The sequence below is a fragment of the Rhamphochromis sp. 'chilingali' genome (genome assembly GCF_963969265.1).
Source record: "Rhamphochromis sp. 'chilingali' genome assembly, chromosome: 2".
NCBI lineage: Eukaryota > Metazoa > Chordata > Actinopteri > Cichliformes > Cichlidae > Rhamphochromis > Rhamphochromis sp. 'chilingali'.
The window spans coordinates 18,269,536-18,283,312 of record NC_137930.1 but is presented as its reverse complement, the minus strand read 5'-3'; the positions used below and the strand labels follow the sequence as shown (position 1 = coordinate 18,283,312).

General features: G+C 40.6%; 1 protein-coding gene across 6 annotated transcripts in view; it reads right to left on the bottom strand.

Annotated features, from left to right (window-relative positions):
• Positions 1-13,777, bottom strand: part of rapgef1b (Rap guanine nucleotide exchange factor (GEF) 1b) — a 47,112-nt gene that overhangs the window by 21,432 nt on the left and 11,903 nt on the right. For all 6 annotated transcript variants that reach the window (XM_080865884.1, XM_080865886.1, XM_080865885.1 and 3 more), the window contains exons 2-3: positions 1,831-1,976; positions 1,109-1,287 (exon numbers count right to left, since the gene is read on the bottom strand). In XM_080865884.1, coding sequence (XP_080722010.1) covers positions 1,109-1,287; positions 1,831-1,976 — 325 coding nt within the window. The remainder of the gene's footprint in view (positions 1-1,108; positions 1,288-1,830; positions 1,977-13,777) is intronic.

The following is a 13,777-nucleotide window of genomic DNA, read 5'->3' as shown; positions in this document are numbered from 1 at the left end:
CCTCAGATCAGCTGAAACACTCAGTTTATTTAAATCCAGGTTGAAGACTCACCTGTTCTCAGCTGCATTTGAATAAAGCACCAAATCCACACTTTAAGCTTAAATTTCAAAACTTACATTTAACTACTGATTTTATCTACTGTTCTGATTTTATCTGTTTTGATTTTATATACTGTTGTTTGTTTGTTTGTTTGTTAATTAGTTAGTTAGTTTATTTGCTTGTTTTATTCAATTTTAAATCATGCTTTTTATTTGTTCTTGTTTCTAATGTCTCTGTAAAGCACTTTGAATCACCTTGTTGTTGAATTGTGCTATACAAATAAACTTGCCTTGCCTTGCCTTGCCTTTAATCGCTAAAATGGAAACTTAACAGCTAATATTATGAAACAATATTTACTTACTGTAGCTCATTTGCCAAAAGACATTAAACTTAGAGCTGTAAAGTAACTATAATGTAAACTTTTACTGGGATCTGTCGAGATTTGGACTCGGTAAGATTGAGTTCAAATCTTAAAATATGGCTGCTGCTCAGTTTTCCAGCAACAATCCATCAACTGCTTCTAAACACAGTGCTCTGACCTTTGACCTCCATACTTCATCTGTAACGATGGGTGAGAAAAAAGGCACAAAGACAAAGACAGAGAAGTTTCAACATGTCCTGGCAAAAGCTGTCCACAAAAAACTGTAGCTGGGCTTACTTTAAAAAAACAACAACAACAAACACACAGGGGAAATAAAGCAAACTGACTCGTGCTACGGGCTGATATATCTCAAAGCTGAAATTAATTTCTGTTCCACAAAAAGAAATGTGTTAATGGAGAGAGAGAGGGCAGCAAGTGATGTGAGCTTATACAACTTCAGATTTCGAATCGGGGGAGCCTCGAGGGGAGCCTGCGAACTTATCAATCTTCACAAGCTCCTCGCTGACAGGAAGCCAGCGTCTTTCTAGTCTGAACATGTGACCGAGCTACTTTACAAGCTGCTTCGAGAGGCAAGAATAATAAGAATAAACTGAGAAGTGATACAGTGTCACTAATATAAATCTAAAGTGGGGAAAAAGACTGCAGAAAGAATATTATAACACTGACCTACATTTTCTATTACCCACCTGTGCTGTATCCGTGCCTCTACCTGCACCAGGGGCAAGATTGCTTCAAGCACCTTGCTGGCCGAGCCTGGAAGCATCTCCAGAACCTTCTTCTCCACGACCATTTTGTCCACGATTGTCTTGAAGTAGCGCAGGGCACTGACCACTTCTTTCTCCTGCTCCTCCAGCCTACTAACCTTCTAAAAAAAAACCCACAACCACAAAACAGTGTCTCAGGATTAGACTGCAAAGTTCATTTTTATAAGAGAAGTAAATAGTTACTATTTAGTCTGGGCTCTGTGCATTGGGTCTGCTACTCCTGTGGTTTGCTCACAGTTCAAAGCATCATCTATCAAGTGATGTGGCTTTGAGTGATCTTGGTGCTCCTGCAAAGAGCTCTTTGAGCCTCTCTAGTCTTTCACAGCAGGACTGCTGAGGAATATACTCATTACACCAAAAGCCTTTAAGAGCTAACAGAGTTCATTCACGACGCAGCGCGGTTCCATTCGCGCCTTTATAGGTTTAGACACCTGCTGAAGCACAGCCAGCCGCCACAGCGACTGGGAGGCTGTGGGAACCAGCAGGGAAACCCACGTGCGGACACAATGGAATAGAGGAGCACAAAACATCTGACAGGAAAACAATCGCCTCGCAAAGAGGCAAACAAATACACGGAATAGGCGGGAAAGCGTTGGATTTCCCACGATACACACATGTCTGCTGGCGCACACAAACACACACACCTTGTTAGTAGGTTTCTCAGTACTCTTGGCTGCTGTCTCGGGCTGCAGTTGCTTGCCCTTCTTGGATGGAGTCCTCTTGATCTTGGGAGAGTGGAACTTGTCCTTCAGGATCATGGTGATAGTGGACAGATGGGACCGTTGCGAGTCTGTGGACGAGAGTGGGAAAACACAGGAAGTTGAATGGTCAGTTACGGAGGAGAGATTCTCAAGGGGGAGGTGGGGGGTGAGGAAGGGGGTTTGAGGATAGAAATTAGATGTAAGCAGATGGCACAAGCTCAGTGAAGTGCTGATATCACTATCACACAGTGGTGCTCAAGTCAGGAGCTGAGCACCAGCAAGACTCCAAAAGGGAAAACTGGAGTCTTTAATGCTAACACAAATCTGCTGCTCAAGCTCATCTAGCAGCTCATTATTTGTACAGATGTGAGGGAGACCAGGCCAAAGCAGACGAGTGTGCCTCTGCTAGTTAGTGCAGAGATGAAAATGACTTTACAGGATTACAGAGACAGCAGCTTCATAATAGATGAGTTATTTAGCAGAATTCCAACTAGTTCATAGCAGTGAGGGTTTAGTTGATCCCAGGATTAACAGAGCCTTAACATAAATAAGGTGCTCCCTCATGTTGTCCTTTCACCTCTTTGTCTCTCCCCTCCTATGTGAAGCTGAACCAGGAAATAAATACTAATAAGAGCAGTGGGAGCTGACATGACGAGTGTGGGTTTTTATCAGTGACAAAATGACACCTTTATCTGCTTTAATCTCCCTTGAGCGCCGCAACGGCGGGATGTGGCATTCTGGGGCCATCAGCGTGAAGGAAAACAACCAAAAAGACTGCAGAATAGCAATCAACAGCAGGAAAGAGCCACAAACCAGACTTCCAGAGAGGCCGTGCTTTCATCTGCACCATTGATCGACACGACACGCAAGCATCCACCCCACTGTTCTATCTCTAATCCCCGTCATCCTTTACACCCAGCGCAAAGCCAAAGTTCGCCAGGACGGCCAAGGACGGCCTCGTGTTCTCATTAAAAATGTTGGTGAGAACGGCTGCCGTAGCATTTCCTGAGATTAGGCATGCGTGACCCCTTGTCTCTTGTTCTTACGCGGATTTTTTTAAAATTTTTATCCCAGCTTCACACACAAAAAAAAAAAGAAAAAGAAAAAAGAAAACTCCAGGTGAATTTGTTTTTCGGGATGGGGCAAGCATTAGTAAGTTATTCGTGTCGCAGAGAGAGAGGATTGAGCAAAACGCAGAGTTGCTGGAAATCTCTTTCATGACTGCTCATCAATTTTAATCTGAATTTGACCCAGTTTCTAATATCCAAATCGGTTGAATCAATCACATATAGATGTTTCAACGTGTTTGCTTTCCTGGGGTAAAAACAAACTAACTCAAATGTAACTTCATGAGGGAGAGAGTAAATTCATGCCACCGTGTGACAGAGATAGCATATTTTATTGGTATGCTGTGCCTCTTCATTTCACACAGTCAGTGGAGTAAAGAAATAACAACGTCTAGTCAGCTGGGCAGGATTTAAGGAGAAGGAAGACAAGTTTATCAAAGAAGACAGAGCAGTCACTCGGTGCGATGAAGACCCTGCAGGAAGGGACAACCTTCTCATCTGCACTGCTGTCTGGATCTACACTTTGTAGTCGCGCCGCAGGGGGTGATGTAGTCCTTCAGAGCTCCAGAAGAGCACGGTCTGAATAGCACAGCTAGCGTGAGAGATTATTTTACACCCCGAGGCTGTACATACAGTGTTAAGTCAGTTTTGCCACAAGCCAAGACACTCTCCTGGCTGGACTTCGCTTTACAGAGTCACAGACTACATGTAGAGTAGTGAGTATGTTTTTGATTGCACATCAGCCTTCATATAAATTCAGCGCCCCCCCGCCCAGAATCCCCTTAATCTGGGAACGTGCACAGGGGATTGTGTCGGACTTCACAAAAACGCTGCACCCTCTCACTCAACTGCAGCTTACACAGAGCTGTGTCCACGTTTACAGCTGCAACTCAGCATCGTCCCAGCCCCAGAGCTGAGAAGCAATGACACGAGCACAATGAGTGCATACGATCGATACAGCTGGTGACCTCAGACGCCACATCGCGGTCCCGAGGCTCAGCTGTTTATCAGGCGCACAGGGCTGGTTCCATCAATCCTCCGCTCCCCTATTCACTTCTCAACCCAGTCTTTTTTTTTCCTCTTTAGTTCTTGGGAGCAGAAAGAACTGGAAGTCTGGCTCAGCATGAAAATGACATCATCAACAGAAAGAAATGGACACTGTTAAAGTCAGCAAGCATGAGAGAGAGAGGGAGAACACAGTGAAGTGCTCTGTTACAGTCATGCAGCCCCCCCTTAAGTATCCACCCTCCCCTCCTCTGTGAGAGAGTGCACAGCCAGGTCCTCTCCTCAGCTTCCTGCCTGCTGCTGGCCAGAATTATGATGTCATTGGTTGTAATGTCTCAGACAGATCTGACGAGTCATCGACGAAACAAAACAGTGAAAGAAACTTTACAGTTAAACCGTTTTGGGGTGGGATAAAATTGGAAGTTGTGTAGGCGCTAATACTGTTGTCGTCTGCTACCCGTAGATTCTGGCAGCCTGGAAAACAGTAAAACTGTCTCAGTGCCAAACTGAGACTGGAGACTATTCATTTCTGCACCTCGAACACCCAAGCGCCATGAATAAGTCCAAATGGAAGCACATTTATGCACTTAACCCTCGAACAACCTGAGGCACTGTTAGATTACCGTCACTAAAAAGACTTCAAAGCATCCCATGATCCACCTTATTAGAGTTTCTGCCAGTTTTTACTTTTTACATAAAATGCAACACATTTTCCAGCCTCTATTTTCTCAGGTTTTTAGGCATATTTATGATGAGCACATAAGTGGCCAAACTGGGACTTGGATCATGTCTCAACAACTATAAAACCAACCTTGTTCCCAACCTTGGGGACCCAGGACCCCATTTTGCAGATCAAAGTAATTGGTGCAACCGCTATACTGAAGGCTTTAAACAATTTTTAAAAGCTACAATTTGGTTCCAGTCTTCAACATATCAATCTACGCAGCTTTACACCATTTCAAATGTTACTTCAAAGCCAATACTTGTGTTTTTACTACTTTAAAACTGCTTTGAGAGACCAAGGGGATAAAAGAAGAAGAATTAATTTGAAGATTTAATATGTGATGCTTTGCCTTTGTTGATTTCTATTTGTGGCTTCCATATCCATTTTAGTGAAAAGTAAAAACTAAAAAAAATAAAACAGCAGAGCCTAACTGACAAACATCAAAGTGGGTTAGGCTTCCATAAAAAAAAAAGTCTTGGTTTATCTCTTACATTGTAAAATGCTTCAGTCCCATGAAGAACTGAAACCAAACAACCCCCAAACCCTCACGTCACACTGCAAACTCACAATTACGCGTAAACCTCCCGCAAAAAAAATCCCCAGTGCGATGAGTTCACAGTTCATGTGAACGCCACGGTGGTAAAAACCTTATGACAATCGGTTCATGTTAGTTCTGGTAGCAAAAATCCAAGTCTGTAGGATATGTGAAAAAATGACTATAAATGACATTGTTAAGACTAAATAGCGAAGGATTTAACAAGTAAACATCTTTTTTGGAGGCTTTTAAACTCTGCAGACACTTTGCTGCTCTTAAAGGCCTTGGGGACATTTAAAGCAAACACTTGAGTCTGAACAACTCTTCAACAAAGCCTGGGAGAGTTCTCATCCAGCTCTGCGGTGTTAACAGATTCCCTGGGAGCTTTCTAGCTGCTGAATTGTCTGAAGGCTTTGTTACACAATAAGCAAACAGAAGAAAAAAAAACACACACACACACACACACATAGGGTGTAAATTTATGGATGCTTCTGGCAAAAAGAGGTAAGTGGATGCAATATACCGCAAATTAATTTTGTGTATATTTCGCTTGTTATTTGCTGGAGCCTGAAAAGACCTCTGCATTTAATTCTGCTGCCCTAAGGCAACCCACAGACACCTGCTGTCCAGGAACATTTCATTTAGAATAAGAAATAGTTTATTTAGTATTCCACCTGGAAAGGCAGCCAGTCTAGGGTTTTGTCAGCCTCACCACATGAACCATAGCTACGAGCACAAACCCTCCAGGCTAACATGACTCTGTATCAGTGTGATTAATATCTTGAAAAACTTCCTTGAACTCATGACCCTCCCAAATCGCAAGGCAAATGGTTTTTTAATAAACAGTTTTATTTGGAATCCTGACAGGCTGTCAGACAAAAAGACATACCTGAAGGTGTTTGAAATGCTGCTTCCTCATAAACTGAATATTATTAAATTAGGAGGGTTTTTTTTCCTCTCTCCCCTTTCTATTTATAATACAGTATCTCTGAGTTGGAGGAGGTTAATTCCACCCCTGCTATTAATGGCAGTCTGTGTAGTGTGAAAAACTGCAATTTATGAAACAACTTGTTTCTTAATTGTACTTATCTTATTTATCTATTTTCCAAATTAGAAAAAAAAAATCCCGTTCTGTATTGCTGATCATGACGACTGGTGCCATATGTGTGTGTGTCGGGGTGTGACGGGCTGGCAGATTGATGTGGTTGCTGCTCAGTACAGGTGTGATCAATACAGGACAGCTGGTGGCCTCTTCCCTTCTCTGTAGGCTTAGAGTAAGACGAAACAGGGTGGAAAGCAGAGATGAGGCTGTGCTTAGTTACATGTACAGCTGTCACCTCCTGCTGAACCCCTTCAGTGAGGAGCTTCTCAGTGAAAGTGTGTCCCCAAACCTTCCTCTGCGGACGTGTTTAGCCTGTTAGACGACCGCTACGAGAGTCACAAAGGTCACTGTGTGACAGCTGTTCAGCATATGAAAAAGGTAAGTGGGGGGGGGGGGGGGGGGGGGGGGGGGGAAACTGATCTGAAAGTGTGCATAGAAAATGTTTAGAGGATGAATGAACTGCAAAAATGAGTTCTTTTTCTGCTTTACACAGACTCCTTGAGAGATAAAACCTACAAGTATATGTATACATAGCCTTCACACTGGACTCATTCAGTCCATCAGTATGTTAATATGCTTTTGAGTTTATAACGGCATTTCTGTTGCACACATTTTGAAGCAAAGACCCACAGTACCAGCAATGTTAACTTGATTTGCTAGCTGGGGCATCTTTTCATCTGTCTGGGACAGTCTTAATAAACTCAATAAGCTGTCATCTGACCAAACTGTCACCGGTTATAGCGTTACATCCAACAGGCTTTAAGAACTGTGCCATTACTAACACCTAATCGTGACTGTCAGCTTACTTTAGGTTTCAGTTTGGTAAACCTTTACTCTGTCATCATGTCCGAAAACTGGTTGGTGTGGATCCATGTTCTTATGGCCCCAATCACAGGCATAAAAAACCAGCTGGCATTAGCATGGTAACCACCAGTCACTGAGGTAAAATGTATAATCCATGACCAGTTATGAGCAGTTGCTGGAAATTGCTACCAGTCATTGTCAAATTCAAATTTCAAATTCAAATTTTATTTGTCACGTACACAGTCATACACAGTACGATATGTAGTGAAATGCTTGGACAACTGCTCGTGACCTAAAGAAAACAAAAAAGGAAAGGCTATGAATAAGATAGGAAATAAATATGAAAAATTAAAAAGGGTAAATTTAACTAGGAAGGAATAAAATATAAATTAAGGTTAAAAATGAAATAACTGTACAACACAAATTAGAATGAAGGGTAAATTTAACTGGGAAAGAATAAGAGAAAATATATAAATTAAAGTTGAAAATAAAATAACTGTACAACAAAATACACAATATAGAACTATATAAGAATGTATGAAGAAATATAAATAAATATATACACAATAACAGCAGCTGTACAAGTGTTAACTGGAAATGAAGAATATAATGTCCAGTGTTGTGCAATCCACATTATGTCTTGATTGCTAAACACCAGTAACTGGTCTATAGACCCCCTAGTAACCGTTGGTCACTTGGGAAAAAGGTGTATTCCCCAGCTGGTTGGCAAATAGTTGTAGGAGGCTGCTTGCAGTTGCTAGGTGAAACTGTCACACAGAGGTATGAAGCACTGCACTGAAAGCCTCCTTGCAATTGTTTGGGTCACTAGCAGATTGCAGCGCTCAGTAATGTATATAGAAGATGGCAAATTGTGTGGAAAAAAGTCGCTGAATACTTGCTAAACAGCATTGCAGCTGTTTTGCACTCGCTAAAAAGTTGCAATGCAAACTGGAAATGGTTCAAATCTACCCCAGTTCATTTGCTGTGTATGTTCCCTTATGCTCTCTCCTAGCTGTTGTGTAAACTCTAAATTGTCATGCCATAATAAAAGTTAAAAAGCCCATAAATATCTTTTTAAAAATTATTTTAAGGTAAGTCACATGGAATCATGACATTACCCCTGCATTTGATGTAAATAAATGAGTTCTCTATAAGAAGTGCCCTTTTACAAAGATTAGATGGGGTTGTAGATCTAACATAGGTATGTTCCTCTCACCCACATAAATATAAAAATACACACAGCCACAAATATGCTTGATTAAAAAAAAAGAGCCTCTACAAATTGATGCACATTAATCCCACTTTCCTTTTAAGCTATAGCTGTTACTGTTTACGCAGCCTTCTTTAAATAAAGACAAAGAATCTGGCACACTTAAGCAGAAACCCACCATATGGGATACACGTAAATAGCCATGTCATTGTTTATAAGCGACTCTGCTTACATTGAGCTCTTATTTACCTATGAAAATGACAACAGTGTTAACTGCTGTCTGTTACACTGCGGAACAAGAAGTAAGACCTGCTGTGGAGCAAAGGGTGGGGGGGATGCTAGCCTGAGGCACATAAGATGAACAGCAGCGAGAAAAAAAATGGAGAGGAAAGAGAAAAATTCAACAGGAAATATTTAAGTGCTCAGTGAATTATTTATTCTCTCCATTATAGTGGTTATTTCCTGCTGGCGGTGTTCAGTTTTCAATAGGAATCCTCTTTATATCCACAGTTAATATGCAGCGCTATAGGAAACCACAGGCTCTGTGTGTGTATGTGGGTGGGTGGGTGTGTTGCAGGTCAAGCCACAGTCCAAGGATGACGAAGGTAGGAAGGTCTGGTATGTGCTGTGACAAAGTCTGAGCTACCTCTCATTCTCTTCATATTTTGCTTGGAAAAATGGGAAGTAAATGCAGTGATTTATTTATTGTTTAAAGATGCACAAAAATACTATATATAAGGCAAAAACAGAATTTATATAATTCTTAACTTTAAGTTCACATTAGTTATGAGCACCTATATTCTTCAACACAACAGGAACTCTCTTAGACAGCTTTCTTGCCACTTCTTTAAGTAGTCTTCAGGAATAGATCTCCAGACTCATTGAAGAACACACTAAGCTCTTTAGATTATGTTGTTATCAAAATGATCCCACACTGGTTTAACAGTGTTGAGGTTCAGGCTCTGACTGATATCGTTCCATTGTCTGTTCTTCTATCCAGGTATGGTTTTACTGCATTGGCAGCATGTTTGAAATCACTGTCATGTTGAAAAATGAAGCTGCTGCCAATCAAATGCTTTCCAGATGGTGTTGCAGCAATTTGGACACGGTCCGCAACACCACTGGCTGAAAAGCAGCTCCTAAACATGACAGAGCCTCCACCATATTCTACAGATGGCAGTATGTGCTTATGTTGCACCTCTCTCCTAACCTCCTCTTACATACTGACAATGACTTGAACCAAACATTTCAAATATGGATTCATCACTCTATATGATGTGCTTCCACTGAGTTTTATTCCAGTTCTTGCATAAGTTGGCATTCCCCAGTCTTTTCTCCTTGTTCCATCTTGACAGCCACACTTTCACTGACACCAATTCTGATGAGGCTTCACCAAAGCAGGTAGATGAACTGAATAGCCAGATCTCGGGTCCTGTTTCAGGTCTTTGCTGTTTTTTTGTCTTCTATTTTTTAAAGACTTGATGCTCAGATACTGTTCATCTGCTCTAGATAGTTATTTAGGCCTTCCACATCTTCTTTTGTCCTCCACTTGTTTTTAAGGACACTGAATGTCATGCTGAGTTATGCCATGTTTTTCATTGATAGCTCTTCTGGAAACACCTTCTTGCAAAAAATACTGTTTTATTCCTGTCAAACTCTTATCTTTGGCATTTTTAATAGATTAAACTAAATATAAAGGAATACATTATGTGTTGTTGCAATAGGCTGCTAGTAACAGAGTATCTAAAGACAGTTAAAATTGTTTTTTGTCAAGTTGTCTGTCATGTGGCTTAACTGGACTGGACAGAAAATTAGCAAAGAAGGCCAAACAGTCAAAGAAAAACTCTGAAAGACCCTCAGAATGCCTGGAGAACTGTTGCTCAAGTCCACCTGGAAGCAAAATAGAAAGAAATGAGGAATTTTTGCACAGTACAGTAATGAGGCACTGGCTAACAGCTAACTTAAAAGTAACAGAGGAAGTGCAATGGTGGAGTCCATAGTTAACCAGCTGTGCTGTTTGAGCATGAAGTTCAACGACGAGGAGCCACAGTGAGGCCGAGATCATCAAATCCACTCAACCAGCAAGTAAATGAGATACAGATACTAAGTGCTCGAGTCTATTGCAGTCCACTTAACAAATGAGCATATGAGACGTGGGAGATCGTTTCTGCTTGTGCAATGCAATTATAAATGATAAATTTCTTTGGCCATTCAATTCTCAACCGAATTCTGAAGTGCAAAATAAAAGGTAACGGGCAAGAAAAAAAAAACAAAAAACTGAACTGGCATAAGAACAGTTACAAAAAAGAATTACCACCAACTACAACCAATTTGCAGCTGTCAGACTGATGAGACACTTTCAAAGTTAATTTATATTTAAATGAATACTTTGCTCAAGTGATACATTTCCAGCTCATTTGTAGAATTCAATTACTCCACAAAAACTGGAGCGACAAAACTCAAATGGGTTTCTCACATTACATCACATTCGTTTTACCAAAGCAAAGCATTTATCACGTTTCATTTCTAAGCACACAAAAGTACACGCTTATTTTTATCCCCTCCCAAGTCAATCTCTGTTTCAATAAAGCACGCCTCAGCCGATACTTGCATAAGCATGCCCTTCAGTATGTCAGTGACCAGGAACGCAAACCCCACCAGCCATGGGTCACTGGTCAGGAGCAAATATCAGTGTGGTGATGGAGGTGCTCTGGGTGCTGCGTTGCATGGTAACAGAAGGCCTGGTCAACCGTGGCTAACAGAGCATGACCGCACAAACACAGGCAATCTATAAAGCACATCTATAACACAAAAAAGCTAATCAGATCTGTTTAGAGAGGTTGTGGCTGGTCATCTGTATGCGACATGAAGATGAGCAAGTGAACAACAGACAGCAGGGCAACAATAACAAAAAAAGAGAAAAAGACAGTCTCTTTCCTGTTTCCTGACTGTTTGTGCAATTTGCTTTCAGATCTAAGCAGACAGCACACAATAGGCTTATGATTAAGAATACTATCTATATCTGAATCGGTATCTATAAAGGGAAACTCCTGCTTTGCAAGAGAGGCATCATTACCCTTATGAGTCACAAGAATGCAGAGATAAAAAGATATCAAAAGCACCTTCTCCCACTTTCTCGCCTTTTTTTTTGTCACTTTGGAGTTACGGCAGCCTAGAAAAGGCATAGGATAACACTAAACATGCAGATACGATCTGATTCCCAATATGACAAACAATGGCAAAGAAAGAAAGAAAGAAAAGAAAAGGTGTGAAGAATCTACAAAGTAACCTGAAACTATAATTATCAGAGAGGGGAGGAAAATATGTCACATTAGGCCACAAAAAGAAACAGAAAAATCCAGCCTAATCTCTTGGTGACACATTGCATTCTTGAGTCTGTTTGTTTGTGATCTGAAATGAGCTGTGCATCTTAAACCCACTTTGAAACAGATAGTAATCTGCTATTCACTGACTTCTCAATCCATCATCCTTCATGGAAAAGTAGCTTGAAGCAATGTTCAGAGGCAGTATTTTACACACACGCACACTCTGAAACAGAACAATGATGGGAAACAAAGTGATATAGTCTCAAAACAAAAGTCTTAAATTAACACATCTACATTTAAGGCTACTGAGGTTAGAGTAGACTATGCACGCTTCCATAATTACACAGCTTGCAGATGAGATGCGGTAGATGATGTGTAACATTATTCAGGGTAGTGGGTCAGTGTGGAGCTCTGGATATGCTGGCATGCTGCAAGTCAGTGAGTTCATTCATGCAGCTCTCTTTGCTTAAAGACTGGTAATAACTGTATATTTTGCAGCACGTAAAACAGCTTTTTTTCTTAGTTTTATAAGATATACATGTCACAGTAATAGTGTGTAACCCTTGTATACTCTGGATGCAAGAGCGACAGATCTTTAAGACTTGCAACGCCACCATGATCCCGACTTCACTGCAGATACGCTCAAGGAAGTCTTTTTTTCTGTAAATGAAGCTATTAACACAGCATGAGTCAAAAGTGAGTCATTCCATTAACTGCTCTGGTTAAGTAGCTTTTAAGGAATGTTTGATCATTTTGATTAGACGCTGGGTGGATTTTAAGGCCGTATGCTATTTAACTGATGCAGTTCCTGTGTAGCCTGGTGGTGGCGTTTCAGAAGAGGGTGGGACCATTAGGCCCGCGTATTGTGTGGTGGCATAAACATTTACAAGTCTCGAGCCTCAATGCCTCCTCTGTTTAACTATAAAGCCAGCAGAACTCAATCTTCCAAAGCTCTGTGTTTCTGGAGCTAACACAACCTTTTCCCCTGTGCTGCTGCAATAGGAAGGTGGTTCATTACTGATAGCATTTCTTCTTCTCTACTTACTTTGTGCTGATAATGTCTGTCACATTGTTCGTCTGTGTTTCCACACTCTGTAGATCTATGACTAACGCTACACACTCATTTATCCTCTTCACTCACTTTGACTCGCTTCCTTCACAATAGTATGATTCATTTAAAAACAATTATTGCAATACACTGTATATGCTTCAAGGATAATACCACACTGCACTGGCTAGGGCTGAACGATTATGGAAAATAATCTAATTGCGATTTTTTGCCCCAATATTGCGATTGCGATGCGATATGCGATTATTTTTTAAGGTCTTTGTCTTCTGTATTATTAAACAAAGACAAGCAATACATCATATAGTATGGCCAATACTATATTACATTAATTTTAAACTGTTCTTTCCTGGAAGACAGACCTCTGTTATGATGACATGAGGTGATGCATGAATTGATGACTGACATTTTTATTTAACTTCTTCAATCACAACAGTATATTTGAACATACACAATAGTTTATTTTTAGCTTACAAACATCTGAGCATAAAGTGCTGACAAGGAACCCTGGTGTAAACATTAAAATGAAAGTCAGTACAATGTGCAGATTGCAGAAATATACATAAACAAAATCAGTGGCTTTACCACACTCAGTTTTTCGACATCTGTGAACTACTAGACAGTCATTCAATTAAAAAATAATATTAAATAAATAAAACTAATAAATAAAAAATACACACATCTTACTGATCTCTGCAGTCAGTAACATTACACATAAAGTGCAAACATAATAGCAATTGTATAAACACACACACAAACACGCCTTTAAAATTTAAAGGCGTGAAATTGGACGGTCTAGCCTTCTGAATCAGAAGGCTAGTTCTGATTAGCGTCACCGCTGTCTCGGTGGAGTTTAATAAACTCGGCCGTCTGCTTCTTGCTATCTAAAATATAACCAGACACTGGCGTAAATTCTCGACTGTCTCATACTTCTGTATGTTTTCTGTTTGACGTTTAGTCAGCTGTGTGAAAACCAAGGAGGAACCCACCCGGGGGATTAATAAAGTTTTATTTTATCTAATCTAATAACTTTAATCTCAGCCAAACCGAT